Source organism: Rhineura floridana, chromosome 21 (genome assembly GCF_030035675.1).
Source record: "Rhineura floridana isolate rRhiFlo1 chromosome 21, rRhiFlo1.hap2, whole genome shotgun sequence".
In the NCBI taxonomy this organism is placed as follows: domain Eukaryota; kingdom Metazoa; phylum Chordata; class Lepidosauria; order Squamata; family Rhineuridae; genus Rhineura; species Rhineura floridana.
The window spans coordinates 11,631,481-11,653,210 of NC_084500.1; the positions used below are offsets into that span (position 1 = coordinate 11,631,481).

The 21,730-nt window shown below is 44.8% G+C and overlaps 1 protein-coding gene across 5 annotated transcripts in view; it reads left to right on the plus strand.

Annotated features, from left to right (window-relative positions):
* The window catches only part of NF1 (neurofibromin 1), a 233,138-nt gene that overhangs the window by 157,900 nt on the left and 53,508 nt on the right, over positions 1–21,730 (plus strand). For 4 of the 5 annotated variants that reach the window (XR_009759856.1, XM_061605007.1, XM_061605003.1 and 1 more), the window contains 7 exons: positions 398–830; positions 4,183–4,523; positions 8,770–8,972; positions 10,673–10,866; positions 11,955–12,095; positions 13,480–13,759; positions 21,364–21,578. Coding sequence is in view for 4 of the 5 variants with exons in the window: in XM_061605007.1 (XP_061460991.1) it covers positions 398–830; positions 4,183–4,523; positions 8,770–8,972; positions 10,673–10,866; positions 11,955–12,095; positions 13,480–13,759; positions 21,364–21,578 (1,807 nt within the window). In the remaining variant the exon portion in view is untranslated. The remainder of the gene's footprint in view (positions 1–397; positions 831–4,182; positions 4,524–8,769; positions 8,973–10,672; positions 10,867–11,954; positions 12,096–13,479; positions 13,760–21,363; positions 21,579–21,730) is intronic. The other variant, XM_061605005.1, reaches the window with a different exon arrangement.

The following is a 21,730-nucleotide window of genomic DNA, read 5'->3' on the forward strand; positions in this document are numbered from 1 at the left end:
ATTTCTTTCCCCACATGGTTGAAGAAGCCTTTTTTTTTTTAAGGTAGTTCAGATATGAGGTGAAATAATTACTGTCTCTGTTGGAGCCTCCACGTCTCCCTAGTTCCCCAGCCCGGTCTGGAATCGATTGCATTTCTTGTGGCCTCTTTCTCAAGAGGAGAGGAAAATTTCAGTGTTATTCCTTTCGTTCTTTACAATTCCTCCTTGTCTCTAACATAGTGGCTGAGCAACAGCTCAGTTATAATCACTGATGTTTGTCCATTGTCAGCAGAGACACTGCAGAGCTAATTTCTCAGTATTTTTTTTTATGGTGGTGGGGGAAGGGATGATCTCTTTTTTTGGTTTTATGCCGATTCCAACATTTTATTCCTCTCAGCTATTTCTTTTCTCCTTCTAGGTTCAAGACCGGCCAGATCAATGGTGATCTGCTGATATACCATGTCTTGTTAACTCTGAAGCCATACTACGCTAAGCCATATGAGATTGTGGTGGACCTCACTCACGCTGGCCCCAGCAATCGTTTCAAAACAGACTTCCTGTCGAAGTGGTTTGTCGTTTTCCCAGGATTAGCTTACGAAAACGTCTCTGCAGTTTTCATTTATAACTGCAACTCTTGGGTGAGGGAGTACACTAAATATCACGAGCGGCTTCTGACGGGCCTCAAAGGTAGCAAGAGACTCATCTTCATTGACTCACCAGGGAAACTGGCAGAACACATAGAGCATGAGCAGCAGAAGCTCCCGGCAGCCACTTTGGCCTTGGAAGAAGACCTGAAGGTTTTCCACAATGCGCTCAAGCTGGCCCACAAGGACACCAAAGTTTCTATTAAAGTGAGTCTTATAAAGCACTGTGGTCTTTGCCCTAGATCATTGTGCCATATATATACATTGAGCCATGTGGATTCTTCATTTCTAATGAGCACGTGGGATGGGACCTGTGGCCCTCCAGTTGTTGTGGGACCACAACTCCCATCATCCCTGACCATTGGCTGTGCTGGCTGGGGCTGATAGAAGGTGGAATCCGACAACAACTGGTACCACGTTGGCTATCCTTGAAATAGAGCACAAAATTCACCATCCTTTTTTTAAAAAAAATCATTTTTTTTATTTTGAACATAAAAATAACAAAATACCCAAGGCTAAAGTGCATGCAGGCAAAATCTACTTGTTGTGCATGCTGTTGCTTCTTTGTATATCAGTCCAAAAGCCATTGTGATGGGGTGATTCAGATGTAACTCCATGGTATGATGTGGTGTTATGAGAACAAACAGCCAAAATATCAGGCTCACACGCTTAGAAACTTTCAATCCCTGTTAGTGGCAAACTCCATTGGTTTGCAGACAAATTGCGAGCTGTAACCAAGGTTTGTTCTTGATTTACCGCACATTGTTTGTTTGCAGAGAGAGAAATCGTAAGTAGTATCCTGCCCACTTTAAGCAATCATGGCTTCCTGCAAAGAATCCTCGGAACTATAGTTTTTCTTAAGGGTACTGAGAGTTGTTAGGAGGCCTCATTTCCCTCTCAGAGCTACAATTCCCAGAGAGGTTTAACAGTCAATCCATCTTCCCAGGGGACTCTGGGAATTGTAGCTCTGTGAGGGGAATAGGAGTCTGCTAACAACTCTCATCATCCTTAAGAAACTGCACTTCCCATGATTCTTTTGGGAAAGGCATGATTGCTTAAAGTGGTATGATACTGATTTAAATGTATAGTACAGCTGGGACTACTGTTAAGGAGGCCCTGTAGCTCAATAATAAGGGCATATGTTTTGCATTCAAGGTTTAGCCCATGGCATCTCCAGAGAAAGGTATCTGAGAGACCGTGGAGAACCACTGCTAGTCAGAGAGGAGGCAGTGCTAGGCTAGATGGGCCAACTTGATCTGACTATACAGCTTTGTGTATTCACATGTGTCTCCTCCCTTGTCTCTGTTTTACACTCCTCCATTTAGCTCCAGCTCATCTGCCACCTGTCATCATCATCTCCCACTCTGTCCTTAACACCTTGTACCTGAATAGCTTTCTCAAGGGCTGAATGGCAGCCGACTTAGCCTCTACACACGCATTAGTGTAACTGAAACCCAGATGTGATCTTCAGTGCATTCACTTAGGGCTTGACCCTAAAAGGCACCCTCAGTTTCTTGGTTACAGTCAGCATGCTGTTAATATTATTCCTTTAAAAAAACAAGCCCCTTCTAGCTACAAGTTCCTTCTCTCCTTTGCATAATGTGAAACCCCACTTTTAATAGACCACTTTAGTTTATGCTGTTATGTATTTATTTATTAAGTTTATGAGTCGCCCATCTGGCTGGCTGTCCAGCCACTCTGGGCGACGTACAAAATAAAAACATACAAATACATTAAAACATTAAAAATCTCAACAATAATAATAAAACCTAACCCACCCCAAAAGCCTGCCTGAAGAGCCAGGTCTTCAAGGCCCGACGGAAGCTCATCATAGAGGGGGCATGGCGGAGATCATTTGGGAGGGAATTCCACAAAGTGGGGGCCACAATTGAAAAAGCCCTCTCCCTAGTTCTCACCCGCCTAGCTGTTTTAACTGGAGGGATAGAGAGAAGACCTTTTGATGCTGATCTTATTGAGCGGCATCCCTGATGATGTTGGAGGTGCTCCTTCAGATAGACTGGGCCGAAACCGTATAGGGTTTTAAAGGTCAGAACCAACACCTTGAATTGGGCCCGGAAAACAACCGGTAACCAGTGCAACTCCTTCAGCACTGGAGTGATGTGATCTCGCCGGCGGCTGCCTTTAATCAGGCAAGCCACCACATTCTGTACCAGTTGCAGCTTCTGGACTGTTTTCAAGGGTAACCCTACGTAGAGCGCATTACAGTAGTCTAGGTGAGAGGAGACCAGGGCATGTACCACAGATGGGAGCAGATGGTTGGGAAGGTAGGAGTGCAGCCTCTGTATCAGATAGAGTTGATACAGCGCCGCCCGGCTCGCAGCCGAGACCTGAGCCTCCATGGACAGCTGGGAGTCAAGAATGACCCCCAGGCTGCGGACCTGGTCTTTCAGGGGCAATTGTACCCCACTGAGCACCAGGCCAACATCCCCCAACCTTCCGTTGTCTCCCACAAACAGTACCTCAGTTTTGTCAGGGTTCAGCTTCAGCTTATTCCTTCCCATCCAGCTGCTTGGATAGGCTTTCTACAGCTAACCTTGGTGAAGATTTGAATGAGAGATAGAGCTGCATGTCATCTGCATACTGGTGACACTGCAGCCCAAATCTTCTGATTATAGCCCCCAGCGGCTTTATATAGATGTTGAACAGCATCGGGGAGAGGATGGAGCCCTGTGGCACCCCACAAGTGAGAGGCCAAGGATCCGAAACCTCACCCCCCAATGCCACTCTCTGGTACCTACCAGATAGGAAGGAACGGAACCACTGCAATACAGTGCCCCCTATGCCTAACATCTTCAGGAGGTCCAGAAGGATACCGTGGTCAGTCCTATGGATGTTCTTATGGCAACAAACGCTACTTTAACTATAGCTTAATTCCTACTTAACCATGCACAAGTAGGACTACTTAACCATGCGCAACTTGGTCCCAGGCTATGGTCTGAAGGCACATGTGGCCAGCTCCCTGCTCAGCAGGGTCAGGTCTGGTCAGTGCCTGGATGGGAGACCGCCTGGGAACCATATGTAAGCCGCCTTGGGTTTCCATGATGAAAAGAAAGGCGGGGTATAAATGTAATAAATAAAATAAATAAAAAGGCAGAGATTCTTACCTTGCTGTGACCATGGGTTCCTGATCAATAAAAAACGTCTCTCCCTTTCTCTTTCTCCTTCTCTCAAAGTGGCCGATCACTTGCTAGAAGTTGACACAGAGAATAGAGGGGGTAAGGGAAGCCTGTAAGCTTGCCTAGTCCACCATTTTCTGGTCTGAAGTAACCAGTTCATGTAGCTCTCTGCTGCTCAACAGCTGACCCCCTAAAGAAGAACTCATCCGAGTTCAAAAAGGTTAGCCTTCTTGTACCTAATAAATATGCATACACTGATGGAAGCTGGTTGCCATTCTTTTTAGAAATAGCACATAAAGAATAAATCATGCTTACTGTTAACAAATGAAATCCCTTAATCTCTTTAAGGGAACTAAAATAGCTGATGTTTTTGGATGCATTGAACGTGTTTCCCTCTTTACAAATTAAATGCCTTCCCACAGGTTGGTTCTACAGCTGTTCAGGTAACTTCAGCTGAGCGCACAAGGGTCCTGGGACAGACAGTGTTTTTGAATGACATTTACTATGCCTCTGAAATAGAAGAAATCTGCCTTGTAGATGAAAACCAGTTCACCTTAACCATCGCCAACCAAGGCACACCTCTCACATTCATGCACCAGGAGTGTGATGCCATCGTCCAGTCCATCATTCACATACGGACGCGGTGGGAGCTATCGCAGCCTGACTCCATACCGCAGCACACAAAAATCCGCCCAAAGGATGTGCCTGGAACGCTATTGAACATCGCGTTGCTCAATCTAGGGAGCTCAGACCCAAGCCTACGGTATGGATCTCTTAATTTTTGCTGAAACTTTGTGACATGTACAAGTTTCTTTAAGGGCGTTCTCAGCCTTTTTCCTTATGTCCTACTTTGAAACATACAGGCTACAGTGTAGCCAGTGCATTGTATGTGTGGCCAGGGCTTTCCCTTTGTGTAGTATGGATCACCTTATGTCCAGAACTTATTTTGCCTGCCTTGGTCAGTGTTGAAGCCTGAGTGCCTCCTTGCAGCCGCTACATAAAAGTAAGTGCTTTTGAGATTACTGAAATGTATTTCAATGTAAAACGTTTAGGATGCATATATACACTTGTATTATTTTTCATGCTAGTATGGATTAGATTGATTGGGCAGTATCTCTCTAACTCATTCCTGCAGCGTAAGGATTCCTAATTGCAAAATGGAACTTCCCCCTTCTCTCCCCACACATGCCCTACACCCTCCCCAAATCTGCCCTGGAGAGTTGGGGGAGAAACCCAGAAAGATTTAGGGGGGGCACAGAGGGAGAGGGAGTTCCATTGTGCAAGTGGAAATCCTTGCACTGACAGAACGAGTTAGTTGGATACCACTCACAGACTTCAGAATATTTTAATAGACTAAATTTATTCCAATTTATAAATTTATTGGTCAGCATGTTTTAAACATTTCTTAATGCAAGTACTTATAAAAACGTCAAGTGACAACCACCATCTTAGAAGAGGCATTCCATGTTCTCATTCATTCACAGGAGTGAATGACTCTTTTAAGGTGGTGCCTGAGGCAACACATGTCTACATACATGGTTTAAAAACAAAATGTGTCCTCTAGATTGTGTTCCCTAAAGGTTCCCAGGTGGGACAGTTGTCAACTGTGAGGAAGGACCTCCTTTGGTAACCAGACAAGGCCAGGAGGAAATGACACCGTATGAGAAACATCTTGATCCAGAGTTTATTCTATTTTTTTTATCATGCCCCCCCAAATAGCAATGTGAGAACCATCCTGGATTTAAAGTGGCTGAACCGATGCATGAAGCAATACTAATTCAGGATGGAGACACTGAAGTTGATCCTGGAAGCCATGAACAAAGTTATGAACATAGAGTCAAGAGAGCTGACCTTTCTTGAGCCCCTTGAGTGTTCCCCAAGGTCTTGACAGCAATATACCTATGAGAACCATTTAATGTTGGTGGAAATTTGTTGTATTTCCAAAATATGCCACTAGGAAGAAATGGAATTTTAATTCTTTAAATTTCAAGACAGTGGTGATATATCTTTACCTGCAAGGGAGAGGTGTGTCTCAGTTTTGCCTAACATAGACCTCATTGTGATCAAATCCCCAAGGTTCCTCCAAGGAGGAGAGGTTGTGGAGCAGGCATCCCTGTGCCTGAGATCTCATGGCTTTGTAATGAATGCAGAAAAGAGCAAGCTCATCCTGATGTAGCAGATTCCACACCTGGGGGTCTGGATCAATATCATCAAGGACAGAGCCTTCCTGTCAGAGGAATGACAACAGAAGCTGGTAGATCTGTTCAACAGCATTTTGGTGAACAGGAGGCAGTCTGTCATGACTTTGCCTCAGCTTCTGGGTCTTTAAGTCTCTTGCTAGGAGGTGGTCCCATGGGCACAGTTCCATACCAGACCTCACCAGAGATTCCTGCAGCTTAACAGGAATAGCCCAAAATCTGTTCATATCGCCACCATTGCATCTGTGTCAGGCACTCATATGGTGGATGACCTCTGGCCAATAATAAGAGAGAACCCTTCTGAGAGAGCCTCCAGGCATTTTGACAGACGTGAACCTCTTAGGGTGAAATGCCCACATGGAATGGCAATGGTCAAATGGAGTCTCTCAAAGCATAATTTGGCTGGAAATTCAAGCTATTAAGCTAGCACTCCTGACATTCCTTTCCCAGGTCAGAGATAAGGATCTGAAGATCAACACAGGCAACATGTCTGCCAAAGCATATGTTGATCAACGGGGCAGAACCAAGTCACCATCACTTAACACGTACATGGAAACCCATAAATTATTCACATGAGCAGAAAGTCACACAACATGCGTCAGGGCCACATGTGGTGAATGCCACAAATGTGATAGGGTATTGGGTAAGCAGGCAAACTCTAATTGAGTCAGAGTTGAGACTGCACCCAGCAGCTTTTCAACTAATCTGTAGCTGATTTGGACCACCACTGGTGGACTTGTTAGTGACACAGGAGAACAGACTGGGGATAGCAGTCTTTTCCATCCAGCTGTGTCCTCTGGCCCTAGGGCTAGTAGACACCCTACATGCCAGCTGGCCAGGAGGACTCCTATATGCATTCCCACTGATACGCCTGTTGCCCCGCACCATCTGTAAGGTCTGAGAGTAACAAGCAGAGGTTGTTGTGCAGGGGCTGCTCTGGGTTCCCAGATTTCATCCAGATGTCCATCCAGCCTCACTGGCAACTGCCTCCATGCCCGGGCCTCCCGACTCCGGCTCTGTTCCATCCATATCCACAAATTTTCTGACTATCATCCTGCCACCTCACATACAGTTTTCCAACAAGGTCTATGGCAGTACGTGGCAAGCATTCTCCAGCCCCATCAGACTTCAGTGCCTAGACTCCTGGAATTTCTTCAGGGTGGGTTGGACAAAGGCCATAGCATTAGTATCCTAGTATATATCCAGTGCCGTGGGGCATAGAAATGGGGGCTCCCTGTGCAGGCACCCCCAGGTGATCAATTTTCTACAAAGTCGGCACTACGCAACCCCACTGTGAGCCACAGATTTCTCTCATGGGATCTGAAGGTGGCATTTTCAGACCTTATTAAGCCTCCATTCAAACCCCTTTAGAGAGCACACTCTGCCATGGCCGCATGCCCCCTTTGAGACCCCCCATCTGCATGCTCTCTGTCTCTCACACACAAACACACACACATCAGTCTTTTTGGTGGGGATTACATCAGTATGTGTAGTGTCCAAGCTCAGTGCCTTGTCAGTAAATAGGGAATGAATTGTGCACTTTTTGAAAAAAGATGGTCCGGAGGCCTGATTTCCACCTTTCCCCAAAAAGGTGTTCCATAGGTCTGGGGAAATCCTGCTGCCTTCATTTTATCCCAATCCTTTCTGGATGTGAAATGCGCCATTAGTTTTTACATTTCTAGACCAAGGAATCCCAGCACATGGAACACCAGTTTGTGTCCTTCAGACCCTTGTCGCTTGGTGCCGGTGTCCAGCTCAACCTTTGCCAGGTTGTTGAAAGGCTGCATTGTTTGGTCGTACAAGGTGGTGGATCCACTGTCGGGCATCATGGCCCATCCTTGGAGGGAAATGGCCACCTTCACGACCACATTCCCTAGATTCTGCCCATCAGTTGAACTAGTATGTAAAGTGGCTACCTGGCAGTCAGTCCACACCTTTATCAGACACTGCAAAGTATTGTCTGTTCCTGGGACAGACACATTCTCTAGAGGGCGACTCAAATGGGAGAGTGGGTCTTTCTCATTGTTGGGGATGGAGTGATTTTCTACATCCCAACAGTTGACGAATTTCCAGAAAAAGGGAATTTTAGCATTAGCTTACATTTCCATTCTTGGAGGTTCTGGGATGAGGCAGAACCACCCTCCGAAAGACAGTGAATAATCCTTGGGCAGAGCCCAGATACAAACACTTGTTTAGAAGTAGCTAGTTTGAGTCCTGTAGGTCCTCTCCTTTTGCTTCATCTCCTCCTTTACCTGTGGTATCATTGTTGGTTCAGATCATAAGGCCTTATATAATACTTTCATCCCCCCCCTCCAGATGTTCAGGTTGTTTTAAGGGGAGGTCAGTTCTTCTTTGAGCAGGGTCAGTGAACTGATTACATAATCTGCACTCTGTCTGGGGTTAGAGAAGAAGTATTTTCCCATATGGCATCATTTCCTGCTGGCCCTCTCTAGTTATCCCAAAAGTCAATGACTGTCCCGCCCCGCAACCTCCAAGAATGAAATTATGGTAAGTCTATTTTTTCCTTTTTCTCATATGCCAATATTTGTAGATTTAGTCAGCTGATTCACCAAAAAACTCACATATTAATGATCAAGTAAGATTTCTTTAATTAGGTACATTGCTCCCACACCCCATTGGGAGTTAAATTTGGGATCTGTGCAGTCTTGTAAGGCAGCTAGAGTTGGAAGCTAGAGACCAGAGAGTAACTCTGGTTTCAACGTTATAAAATTGTGTTTTTGAGTATATCCTTTGCAGACCCCATTGAGGAAATGTTTGTTTTAAAACTGCATTCCTTATTCTTTGTTGCAGGTCTGCGGCCTATAATCTTCTCTGTGCCTTAACCTGTACCTTTAATTTAAAGATTGAAGGCCAGTTACTGGAAACTTCAGGTCTGTGTATCCCTGCCAACAACACCCTTTTTATTGTCTCTATTAGTAAAACTCTGGCAGCTAATGAGCCCCACCTCACCTTAGAGTTTTTGGAAGAATGCATTTCCGGATTTAGCAAATCTAGTAAGTAGAGACACCTTACCTCTGCTCTGATTCTAACAATGGAAAAGGTGTTGGTTTTGGTGGCACTGTCAGCAAATGGAGATGTTTCATGGCGGTGTTTTTTTGTTTTTTTTTACCTAGTTCCTCCTTTGCAGAGGAAGGCTTAACTAGTGTAACCTGCAACTAGTTCATAGGTGCCCTTTTCTCAGTGTAACAGACCTATTTGTGTCCTAATCCACAGACACAGTGGAGTGTTCTGGTGCCAGGCAGTGTCATGATGCAGACAGCAGTCTGTGAGAGCTAAGGGTGATGGCAAGCCAAGATTATTTCATTTGAGCAATCAGCCATATCTTCCTGATTTCTTGCTTTCAGAGAGACTACATCTCTCTCCCTGCCTCCTGCTCGCAAACAAGAATAACAATGATTGAACTAATTCTGTAAAATAAACTTGGCTGTCCAAAACTGTTAGACTCCATTATCTTTATGCTAACAGTCTGCTGACTCTTCTGAAATGCAGGGAAATGCTATGTTTCCAGCACACAAATTCTAGAATTTAAGTGAGTCTCTGTTTACTTGTCAGAATAAAAGTTTACTTATCACGTGGCATAAATCATGAAATCTAAGAGACACAGTGTTAGGCCACTGGCTTTAATGCTAAATGGACCTTCTTGAGCCCCACGGACATTGGCCTGGCTACAAACGGCCACGTGTAGATTGTAATCTGTTATCTCTCCCCACCCCACCCCAATTCTTTTGAAGGGTTGCCTTTGAGTACAATTACCAAAGGCCTCAGTGAATAAAAAGGTCCTAGCCTGGTGCCCAAAGACTGACAGTGTTGGTGCCAGGTGTGTCTTCACGAAGACCCCCCAAATCCATAGACAGGGGTCTATGAAAAGGCCTCTCCTTGTGTGGTCACCCTCTGCATTCCCCTTGGCTTGGGCACATCAAGGCTGCCAAGTCCAGGCTGGTTCACATGGGGAGAAGTGGTCCTTGAGGTATGGCGGTCCTGACCCACAAAGGGCTTTAAATGTTGAAATCAGCACTTTAAATTGAGTCCAGAAACTAATCGGTAGCCAGTGCAGTCAGGCCAGAATTTCACTGTTAGAGCCATACGACAATGGAACCAATTACCTAGAGAGGTAGTGGGCTCTCCAACACTGGAGGCATTCAAGAGGCAGCTGGACAATCAGGTCCAACCCCCTGCGCAATGCAGGAATCCAAATCAAAGCATTCCCAACAGATGGCTGTCCAGCTGTCTCTTGAATGCCTCCAGTGTCGGAGAGCCCACTACCTCTTTAGGTAATTGGTTCCATTGTCGTATGTCTCTAACATTTAGGAAGTTTTCTCTGATGTCCAGTTGAAATCTAGCTTCCTGCAACTTGAGCCCACTATTCCGTGTCCTGCACTCTGGGACGATTGAGAAGAGATCCCGGCCCTCCTCTATGTGGCAACCTTTCATGTATTTGAAGAGTGCTATCCTATCTCCCCTCAGTCTTCTCTTCTCAAGGCTAAACATGCCCAGTTCTTTCAGTCTCTCCTCATAGAGCTTTGTTTCCAGTCCCCTGATCATCATTGTTGCCCTCCTCTGAACTGTTCCAGTTCATTAGGCTTTGTTTTAGAATGATTATCTTGAAAACCACTGCACAATGTTCTGCCTATTCCAAGGAAGAAACGTCCTCTCAGGCCTTCTTCATATACTAAATATGTAATTTTTATTTCAGGTATTGAATTGAAACATCTCTGTCTGGAATATATGACCCCCTGGCTGTTGAATCTGGTCCGCTTCTGCAAGCATAATGACGATGCGAAACGCCAGCGAGTCACTGCTATTCTGGATAAGCTTATCACAATGACAATAAATGAGAAACAGATGTACCCTTCCATTCAAGCCAAGATATGGGGGAGCTTGGGCCAGGTATTAATTACTTTTTTGGCAGACCTCATCTATGATTATGGGAAAAACAATGTTCTCGGCAATTGCTTTATTAGTACAAGAGGCAGTTCTGCGTCCGGTCTTCCTGCCATCACGAATAGGGATGAAGCCTGTATGTCTTATCAACTGTTTTCTCTTCATGTCAAATGTCATTATCTTTGAACACCTTACCTCCCTGATATCCATTGGAGAGTGGAATTTGGAAATTGCCAGTAGTGATTTTGCTGATGCTTGAAAGAGCAAGGATGCAACATTTCATATTCAGAATCTTCCAGTTATGATGTAAAAATTAGGCATGCAGTTTGTGGAGGAATGTCTGTTGATTCGGTTGATTTTGTGTGTTGATTCCGAATCAAATCAGAAAATATGACTGATCTTGAAAATCCATTCATTTTATTGTGCAATGATATATGCTCAGCATGGCCATTTTGGGGGTAGTAAATGCTACGAGTTCACTTGGTTTACCTCTAAACATAGATTTCTGTTCCCAGGGTAGCTAGCAAATAGTAAACTCAAAAATACAATTAAAAAAAATAGTCTGTAGGCTTTATATAATAATTTAACATAGCAAATTAAAAGAGCAACTACCCATTCACATAGATCAGGCGTGGGCAACCTTTGGCTCGCCAGATGTTGCTGAACTGCTATTACCATCAGCCCAAGCAAGCATGGCCAATGGTCAGGGAGTTGCAGTTTAGCAGCATGTGGAGGGCCAAAGGCTCCTCACACCTGACATAGGTGGACAGTAAAAGGAAACTGTTCTAAGTAAAAATGCGAACGCTATTAATTTTTTTAAGTGAGAGAAATGTTTTTGTCTGACATTTAGATCATAATAGCAAGGGCACCAGACAGCCTTCTGTGGGAAGGGTTCTTGAAAGGCAAGGACCCACCACAGAATAGGTGTTCTCTTGCTGTCTGGTCATCACCCACTGCACTTCAGACAATGGGAACACCCAGAGAAAAGACCTCAGATGGTTATCACTGAATGGTTTGTGGAGAGCCTCCTATGAGGTTCAGCTGAAGTTCGTAAGTTAATGAAAGTTAAATGGCTTTTTGTCTTTTTCCAACAGATAACAGACCTGCTTGATGTGGTTTTAGATAGTTTTATCAAAACCAGCGCCACAGGGGGGTTGGGATCTATCAAAGCAGAGGTTATGGCAGACACTGCTGTCGCTCTGGCTTCTGGGAATGTGAAATTGGTTTCAAGTAAAGTAAGTGCTTCTCTTCCTTAACCAGTTTAAACTTAGTTAAATGTTTTCAGATATGGGGAGACTGTGTCAAAAGACATGATACGGTACTGTGGGTTCATCTCTCTCTGTCCTCTACCCTCCCTTGTAATGCTTTTCAGATGAAAGCCACAAACCATGACAGAGGTAGATCCCAAGGAAGGACTTAGCTCCTCTATAATCTTTCTCTGTCCTGTTTTGTTGGGGACAGTAGACAGAGTGCAAGATAATTCCTACAGAGACAGCACAACAGCGTGCTGTTCAGTTTATGTTGAAGGGTATTGCACTAAAACATAAAACTACAAGATGAGCCTTGTTAGTTCAAACCAGAAATCTTGTCTAGTCAAGCCAGTTGTCTTGTGATAGCACCCAGCCTTACGCTTCTGGGAAGCCTACAAGCATGACTCAGAGTCATCAGTCCTTCCCAGGTGTTGTGTACTTAGGTTTTGTTTTATTTGCAGATTGACGCACATTTCAGTGGTGAATCCACTATAGAAGCACATGCTGCAATATGTATATGCTGCTTACCATTCCAAATAAATATCAAAGTAATTTACAAAAATAAAGTAAAAATAAGTTATAACCATTTCAATAAAAAACAGTGTTACAGATAGACAGATTAAACTCAAAGGGAAGCTCTTTTCCCTTTGAGCAAAAGCTGCATTTGCACAGTGCTGATTGGCTAGCCCTCGGAGCAGAACTCTGCAATTGTGCTGATTGGTTGGCCCTTGTGTCGGTCATAAAGCTACCTGCCACCCACCACAGCAATGTTTAAAAGTCTTTTTACAAAGAGAAGAAAAGCTATTTTTTCACAGCTCTGAACAGACATTTGTGCAGATAATCATGCAGGGGTGGAATTTGGTGGGGTTGGGAAATCAGAACAAAGCAGGCAGCCTGCCGAAAGCACTGGGGGAGGGGAAACAGGGCCAGCTCTTTTTGGCAAGAGTACATGTCAGTTAAGGAATGAAGGTGCGGAAAAGAAGAACGAGTTTTGCAGCTAGAAAATCTCCATCTGTTCCTCTTTGCAGGTACATCTATACGTAGCCTAACAGGTTAAGCTCAGAGGCTTCCTGGAAGAGGTGGGTTTCGAGGAGGAATTTGAAATGAGAGAGAGAGGGCACTGCATAGGATTAATAATGGGAAAGAAAACTAAACGTCAAGACAAAACTTCTGTCTCCGCACACATGAAGAGCTGTTTATGAGCACAGTGTCTCTTTTTATTGGGGAGACTCAGACTCTGCCCCCTCCAAATGTTTCACTCCAGTGCCCCCTGGGAATTCTTCAAGTAAACTGTGATACTTTTTTGTTTTGCTGTTGTTCCGAAGGTAGTGCACTCATTACTAAAAGTTGATTGGTTGCTCCCTTTCAGGTTATTGGAAGGATGTGCAAAATAATCGACAAGACCTGTCTGTCTCCAACTCCTACATTAGAGCAGCACCTGATGTGGGATGACATTGCCATTCTAGCCCGTTACATGCTGATGCTGTCCTTTAACAATTCGCTTGATGTGGCTGCGCACCTCCCTTACCTCTTCCATGTAGTTACTCTGTTGGTGGCCACTGGTCCTCTTTCCCTTAGAGCTTCCACCCATGGGCTGGTCATCAACATCATTCATTCTCTGTGCACTTGTTCACAACTCCACTTTAGTGGTAAGTTCTTTATGAGACAGTTTTATTGACTTGAGTTGATCGCTCCTTTCCCTTGTACTTTGATTCCTAGCAGCTGAACTGGGACAGATAATTATGGCTAGCAGGTCCAGTATTTATGTTGCTGAGTTGCCCAGTCTGGGCCTTAGGCTACTTCACTAAGTAACTAAAGGAGATTTTCTTTTGGCCAAACATAACAGAATTTTTATACCGCCTTTCATTTCATGAAGAAATATCAAGGCAGTTCACATAGAAATAAAAGCTGACAGCAAAATAACAAGAATAAAACCATTTATAAAAATACAGCTACCTATAATTAAATGCATGGTAACGCAAGTACATGAAAACCTCCATAATTAAAATGTATAGCCCACTAAAACAGCATAACAGTTAAGCCGTTTAAAAAAGAATCAAAGCAGAGCGATTCAAGTCAGGAGATCAGGGAAATGCTTGCCTAAACAAGTATGCCTTCAAGAGCTGGTGGAATGCCAATCCCAGTGGGGGCCTTCTGTATTAAAGCAGGTAGAGCATTCCGCAGCACTGGAGCCAGCAGTAGAAAAAGCCTGCTTCCATGTCGCCATAAGCTTATAATAATCAAGCCGTGGCAAAACTAACCAGGTTCTAATGGTTGCTCTATGTATTTGTTCGACTTACATTGCACCCTTACTCTGGAAGGAACACAGGGCAGCAAACGCATCAACAAAATATTTAACAAAAATATATTCTAAAAACAGTTAAAAACATTCTAAAAATAGTTACAGATAAAAACCTCACTGGGGAGGGCATTCCACAAACACTGAGCCACCACTGAAAAGGCCCTGTCACAGATCAAGGCTAACCAGGCAGTTGCCTTACCAGCATCTGCAGCAGCGATGCTCAAATTATGAGGCAGCCACTACCACCCCAGGTCCATCTGCCTGCCTTATGGCCAGCTCCCTGTTGCCTCTTTTCCTCCCATGTCTGTTGACCCTACATTTCTGCTGCTCACAGTGACTGTGAGTGCCTCACTCCTGAACACTGTTTTCTTCTCTTACTGTGTCTGCCTGTGTGGTACCAAGGAAGCACATGGCATCTGGGACTAGGATTTCCATGTTCAAAGCAGGGACAATAGTAACTGCAAGGTGAGAGGCTTCAATAGGTCTTACTGTGTCATAGGATGCTTGCTGAAGAATGAGCTTGTTGAACATCTAGGCCAATGCACATACATTTATTTGGGGGATCACAGGCAGTCATACAACATATTCAGTGCCCAGAGTTCACAAATGCTTTGGTCCACCATCTCATGGCTGATTGCGGGATGATAGTGCTCAGGTGGGAGATCCTGATTTTTAAAAATATTGTCGACTAAACATATATGCCCCTTTATATCAAGAGATTTCAAAATGGTTTGCCATATAGTAAAATCAAAGGCTACGGAAGTCCCTATAAAAACCAGCATCAAGAACAGCAAAATGAACAACCAAAAAGCAAAAGCAGGTATTACTAGCCAATGTTCTGAAAGGAGCTCTTGGGCATACAGAGCTGAGCTAAGCGGGCAGAGTTCATATTGAAATGTGTGTGGCATTGCATAAAAAATGAGAATGTACTGCCTTCAAGTTGATTCCGACTTATGGCGACTCTATGAATAGGGTTTTCATGAGGCTGAGAGGTCACCCAGTGAGCTTCATGGCTGTGTGGGGATTTGAACCCTGGTCTCCCAGGTCGTAGTCCAGCACCTTAACCACTACACCACACTGGCTCTCTAGTGGCACTGCATAATTGAGCATTAAAGTGAAACGTGATGGGTTGATTTTGGGTTTCTTCATCATCTCCTTAGCCAAAAAGGCCTTGTTCCTAATAATTGTGGGAGAAGAGAGTTAAAGCAAATCCCTCTCTGCTTAAAAACCGAACGCAACTAGTGTTGTTGTATAAACCCTTTTAATCATAACCTGTATGGTAGGTCAAACTCTAATGTTCAGTGTTGTAGAACTATTTTTTTTAAAAAAGAGCACTCTCCATTTTAAATACATAATATCACAAGAGACTTTAATGAGTCCTGTGATCCATATTTGCTGACCATGTTATGACCTTTAAATATTCCCCTGTATTCAATCCCCCCCCTTTATTTTCTCCCCTCTCATTTCTATGTAGTCATGTAGTACAAGGCTGCTATTTAGACCTGGGTGATATATATTGTGTGTGTTAATAGTGTGAGGTTTTAGTGCACCATTTAAAGTCACAAAATGACGTCTTAAGGAATGCTGAGATCAGTTTGCTTTTGCCATAGACTCTACAGTCATAGTAAGGTGGAACGTTAAATTTAGGGATGCATGTAATGCTGCCATTGCATTTACAAATAAATTCTGGGCAAGTTTTTGCTTTTGTACTTAAAGAACAATAGATTGTGGAGATCAGTAGCTGGGGGAGGGAAATGTGAAACATTTAGTCGATCTCCCATTGCGGGTAAAGCAGTCTCTCTGTAAGCCATGGAACAGAATTCCTTAGTTGATGGTAACATGCTTCCCTTATAAGAGGACCTGCTCTTACTTCTGTTTTTGCTGATCTGGAGTGACCCAAAGTTTTCCACTTTTAAATCCTTCTTCCCCCTCCTCTTCTCAAGCATCCAGCATTCACATTTTTTTAAAACTCTCTTGATTCACTTGGAAGAGTACCCCTGCCTTAAACCAGGTCAAGACTATTTCTGCCTTGGGCGTAACAACTCACCTGGTTAGCCATAGGTGATGAGGAACTTCATGTAGGCACGTGAGTGGGGTGGTGAAATCATTCTGCTTGGCTTCTGTGCTGGTTGAAGAGCAGTCCCTCTTCTCCATCCCATCCCTCTGCCAGCACACTTGGTAGGATGCAACTGTTTTCCTCCAAGCCTGCTAAAAGGCTAGTATCCTAGGACTCTGTACTGGATGCTGCTGGGGACGGGGGCGGTGTCTCCTTTGTGGCTAGCATGGACCTGCAGAATACTAGCCTCTTATCATGCTAGTAAAATAAATAAATAAATTATAGGCTAGTATCATCTGTCTGCTTATTTACAAAGCTGGACCATTTCTTCCATCTAGTCCAGTATTGTCTTCTCCAGATGTCCCCAACATGGTGCCCTCCATAAGTTGTACTGCATCTCCCATCATCCCGACATTTCGCCATGCTAGCTGGGGCTGATGGGAGTTGTAATCTGGAACACACTGTGGGAAGCTGGTTTGCTCTGATTGACATCAGCTCGCTAAGGTCTTGGGGCCTTGTTGGCTCAGATGAAAGGCCTATTGAATCCAGCATCCTGCTTCCCACCATAGCCAACGGATGCATCTGGGAAGCTCATGAGCAAGACATGAAGGTGGTAGCACTCCCCTACTTACCCTCCAGCAACTGCTATTCAACCGCCTTCTGCAGTGGTGGGGGATTTCTTTGATGGCACAGACCAACTTTGATAGATGGGCAGGGCAACCCATCTGTCAGTCACATGATTGACAGGTGCATTATCCCACCCACCTATCAAAATCCCATGCACAGTATTCCCAGACGCAACCCTCCTCCACCTCTCCTTTCCACCTCCGATGTATGACATCAGGTGAAGGGCAGGTGGGCATGGCTTCTCCAAGATGCCCTTGCAGGCCAAATGGGGAGGCTTGGTAGGTCAAATTTGGCCCATGGGCCGCAGGTTCCCCACCCCGTCATACTGCCTCTGAAGATGGGAGTTGCATTTAACTGTCATGGCTAATAAATCTCACTTCCTCCATGTATTTCTCTAGCCACCTTTTGAAGCAATCTATGCTTATCAGTGCAAGCCCATATTTGATTTGATCTCATTTTATTGGGCATTCGAGGACCTGTCTGAAAATTAGCTTTGACAATTAGGAAGCAGGCAACTGCTGTGAGATGGAGTGCTCAGGACCACCCACAGGAGTTGGCAGGAGGGAGGGGCTTAGCTAGGACTTAAGGGAGCCTGAGTTGGCTCTTGACTTGGGGGGAGGGGAGCACTGGTGACACTGGCTGAGGAGCAGGTGAGCTGCCGCTAAAGGCCTTGCTGGAAGCTCCAACGGAGCATCGCGAAGACACTCCTCTTCCATCCTGTTTGCCTTCTGGGCATGACTCTCAGGGCGGAGGAGCTTGAAACAACCTCCGCGTTTGCAACTCCCAGCTGTCGTTACTTCTGTCAAGCTCAGTGCATGAGCAGCAGGCATTTCACTCCCACTGAACACTGGAGCCACTTGGCATACCACAAGTCATGTGCTCTCAGGGCCACTTCAGGAGTTGTCCAAAGGTGGAGAGTGACTCTGGCTTTCCCTACGTAGGTTTCCAGGTCCAGAAGAGGGGGGTGCCTCATGTCCTGTTCTTCTTTATTGCATCTGTTTGTTGCTTGCTCAAAAAAAAAGTCTCCAAGTGACTTATTTTTTTAAAAAAAGCATACAAATCCCAGATTTAAATACATCAAAAGATAAAATGTAAATGTACTGCCTTCAAGTTGATTCCGACTTATGGCGACCTATGAATAGGGTTTTTATGAGGCTGAGAGGCAGTGACTGGCCCAAGGTCACCCAGTGAGCTTCATGGCTGTGTGGGGATTCGATCCCTGGTCTCCCAGGTTGTAGTCCAGCAACTTAACCACACTGGCTCTCACATCAAAAGATACAACAACATTATTAACTAACAGTGCTCATACCGCAATACCATCCTGCACAGCATGCTTCTCTCCACTTTGGAGAGCCACAGGAGCAGGACCTAAGAGACCACCGCCCTTCCTCCTGCCACTTCTGGGAAATTCCAGTGCAGTCCCAGAGTACATTGGGAAGTCACAGCCAGGTTCCATCTGGCCAGCTATTTTAAAGCTGTATTCATTCCACTTTTATGCATACACGTAAAACATTTCATGTATGCTCCTTACAAATGTAAAGTGTGAAGCAGCCCTGAGAGAGCTCTGCTGGTCCAGACTCTCCCATGCTGTCCATTGGCAGGTATGTTCTGTGAAGAAGAGTCTGCTTTTGGGCTGGACTAGGAGCCACTTCTTCTCTGATACCATTTTTTCCCTGCCTCCACTGTGGAGATTAAGGAAGACTGAAGTGGCCTCTTTCACTCAAAGGACCAAGAAATAGTTTTCTGAGAAGTTCCAGATTTCCTAAAGACCCAAGATGTGGGACTATTGTTGGAACAAACAAGCCATGATTATGCAAGCCGTGTAAATAATTGTTTTAAGGAGTGGCTTTCTCCGAAATAAGAATTGAATGGAGTGCTTTGGGGTTCTGTGTCATAGCTTAAATACATTTACTTTTGCTTTTTAGCCTTTCAGTCTCCCACCCCCCATTCCCACCCCCCACACTTTTAGTTTAACTAGCTAGCATATCTGGAAATGATAAAAATAAAATGTACTGCCTTCAAGTCAATTCTGACTTACGGCAACTCTATGAATAGGGTTTTCATGAGGCTGAGAGGCAGTGACTGGCCCAAGGTCATCCAGTGAGCTTTATGGCTATGTGGGGATTCGAACCCTGGTCTCCCAGTTCATAGTCCAACACCTTAACCCCTACACCACACTGGCTGATAAAGGCTGCAATAAAAGTGATAAAGGCAGCCTCTTGAATGATCTGTGTTGTGTAGGTGTTGGACTGCATTTGTTTTGTTAATCAAACGAAGCCCACTGGGATTCTGCAAGGTTTCAGTGGATACTTGCCAAATTACATTTGCAGGACTCTATTAAAACTAAAACTATTAAAATTAAACACGAATAAAACCCCAAATTTTTCAGGTCCACAACATGCAGATTAAACGGTGCAAATAAATGACCAACTGCATCTTGTTTTATTAGACGCAAGCTCGCTTTAATGTGACCAGAAAAAATAACAAGTCAGAACTTTTGCCTCTGACTTAGTGACCATTGGTATGCATAATGACAACATGTGTGTGTGTGTGAGAGAAAGAGAGTGAGAAAGAGAGCATTTGCCTCAGCACATCACAGAGAGTAAGCATCTTCACTCATCTTGCTTTCTGAAGTGGACAAATGCCCCTGTCTTTGAAAGGGAAGTTCCTGACATAGAGGCAGATTTTCAAAAGCAGCCTCCGCTGGTCTTAGGTTTCCAAAAGTTAAGTTTCATGTTGTCTGTTATTGTTTTTATAAACAATAATTACATTTTAGGAACATGGGAAGCTGCCTTCTACCGAATCAGACCATAGGTCCATCTAGCTCAGTATTATCTACACTGACTGGTAGCAGCTCTCCAAGGTTTGAGTCGGGGGGCATTCCCAGCCCTACCTGGAGATGGCGGGGATTGAACCTGCAACCTTCTGCAAGCCAAATGGATGCTTGTTGACATGTGTGCGTTGTTGCGTGAAACAGCATACATTACATTGGAGTTAAGTTGAGCAAGAAACTTCTTCAGAGCATTAGATCATGTTAAGAGTCTTTATTAAGACATTACGGCCAAAGGCTTAAGAGTAAATACATGTAGAGTTTCTTCAGTCACCCCCCTTCTGGTACATCTCTCTCCAAAGGTAAACACAGAAGAGAACCTCTCCGTTCAGAGGCAATACACAGAAGACACAGCTTCACACAGATAGCTGCTAGAACTTTTCCCAGTCTATCGCGATGGTTACCATAGCAACGGCCTTGGCAGTCCGTTCCCAGACTGGGCAAAGACATAACTCCCCCTAGTTACAGTTTTTCAGACTTGATGGAAAAACAGACTCGGTGACAGTGCGGTTCAATGGTCAACAATGCTCTGCCACTGAGCTACAACCGTTCCTCCAAGGAATTCAAAGTGGCATTCATGGCTCCTTCATTTTACCCTAAAAGCTAATCAAAGTTGGGAATTATTATTATTGTTACTAGGAGCCCTGAGTCCTCTCCAGACCAAGCCCTACATTTGGTCTACTATGCGACAATTGCTTTTTTGTACGTTTCAGCCTCAGAACTGACCCTTCTCTAAGGTAGGCTGGGTTGATTCTAGCTGTAGGTACAGGTAAATCCATTCAGGCCCAGCTTAGGGACACTGTTTCCAATCCCTGTCACTCCTGTACCTGAAGCAGTGCAGTCTCGGCCGCTTGCTGCCATTTCACATGGAAACGCAGGCCTCGCAGAGGACTGGCTCAGAGAGACTTGAGAGGCAGGGCTGACGTTTAGTCCTCAGAGAACCCTGAGGCACCACACAGTCACAGCAGACGGCATGGTCCCTGTGCTTTGCAGACGGAGCAGGAACAGAGCTTGCAAGGGGAGCACCAAAGGGCAAGCCAACCAGCAAAGGATCCCAGCCAGAGTGAAAGGCTGAAGAGGCTCCATGGGCCTGGAACAAAATGTTGGGGGGGGGGGTATCAGCAACATCACCAGCTGCTTGTGACTTGGCTTGGCTTTGTAGTGGTTGGGGGAGGCCAGGGTTGGCAGAGGGGTTGTATATCTTGAAGACCACTTGTCCTTGACATCGCCCAAGGCCAGGCAAGAAAAAAAGAGGAGAGGCCATTAAGGAATTAATTCCTGCTTATGAGGGTCAGGGAAGGACATTGTTCATGGTTTTAATGAGCTAACTTTATCCCAGGCCAGATCCTAAAATAGGCAGTTAACAAAATACGCCCTTTTTAGTTTGTGTGTGTGTGTGTTTTGATGAGACTCAGAGTATGTTTGCTTCCTTCAACAGAGGAGACCAAACAAGTGTTGAGACTCAGCTTAACAGAGTTCTCACTCCCCAAGTTCTACTTGCTGTTTGGAATAAGCAAAGTGAAGTCGGCGGCTGTCATTGCATTTCGATCCAGTTATCGGGACCGGTCATTCTCTCCTGGCTCCTACGAGAGGGAGACGTTCGCCCTGACATCTCTGGAAACGGTGACAGAAGCTCTGCTGGAGATTATGGAGGTATGGTGCGTGAGGCCAGCAGCGAATGTGTGGGCTGGGATTGGAATCCAGGGCTGTAATTGGTACTCAGTGGAAGCTTTGTTGGATGTTTTTGGTGAGGACAAATTTTAATCAGTGATGCTGAGAGTGTGTTGGTTTGTATTCTGAGGCCA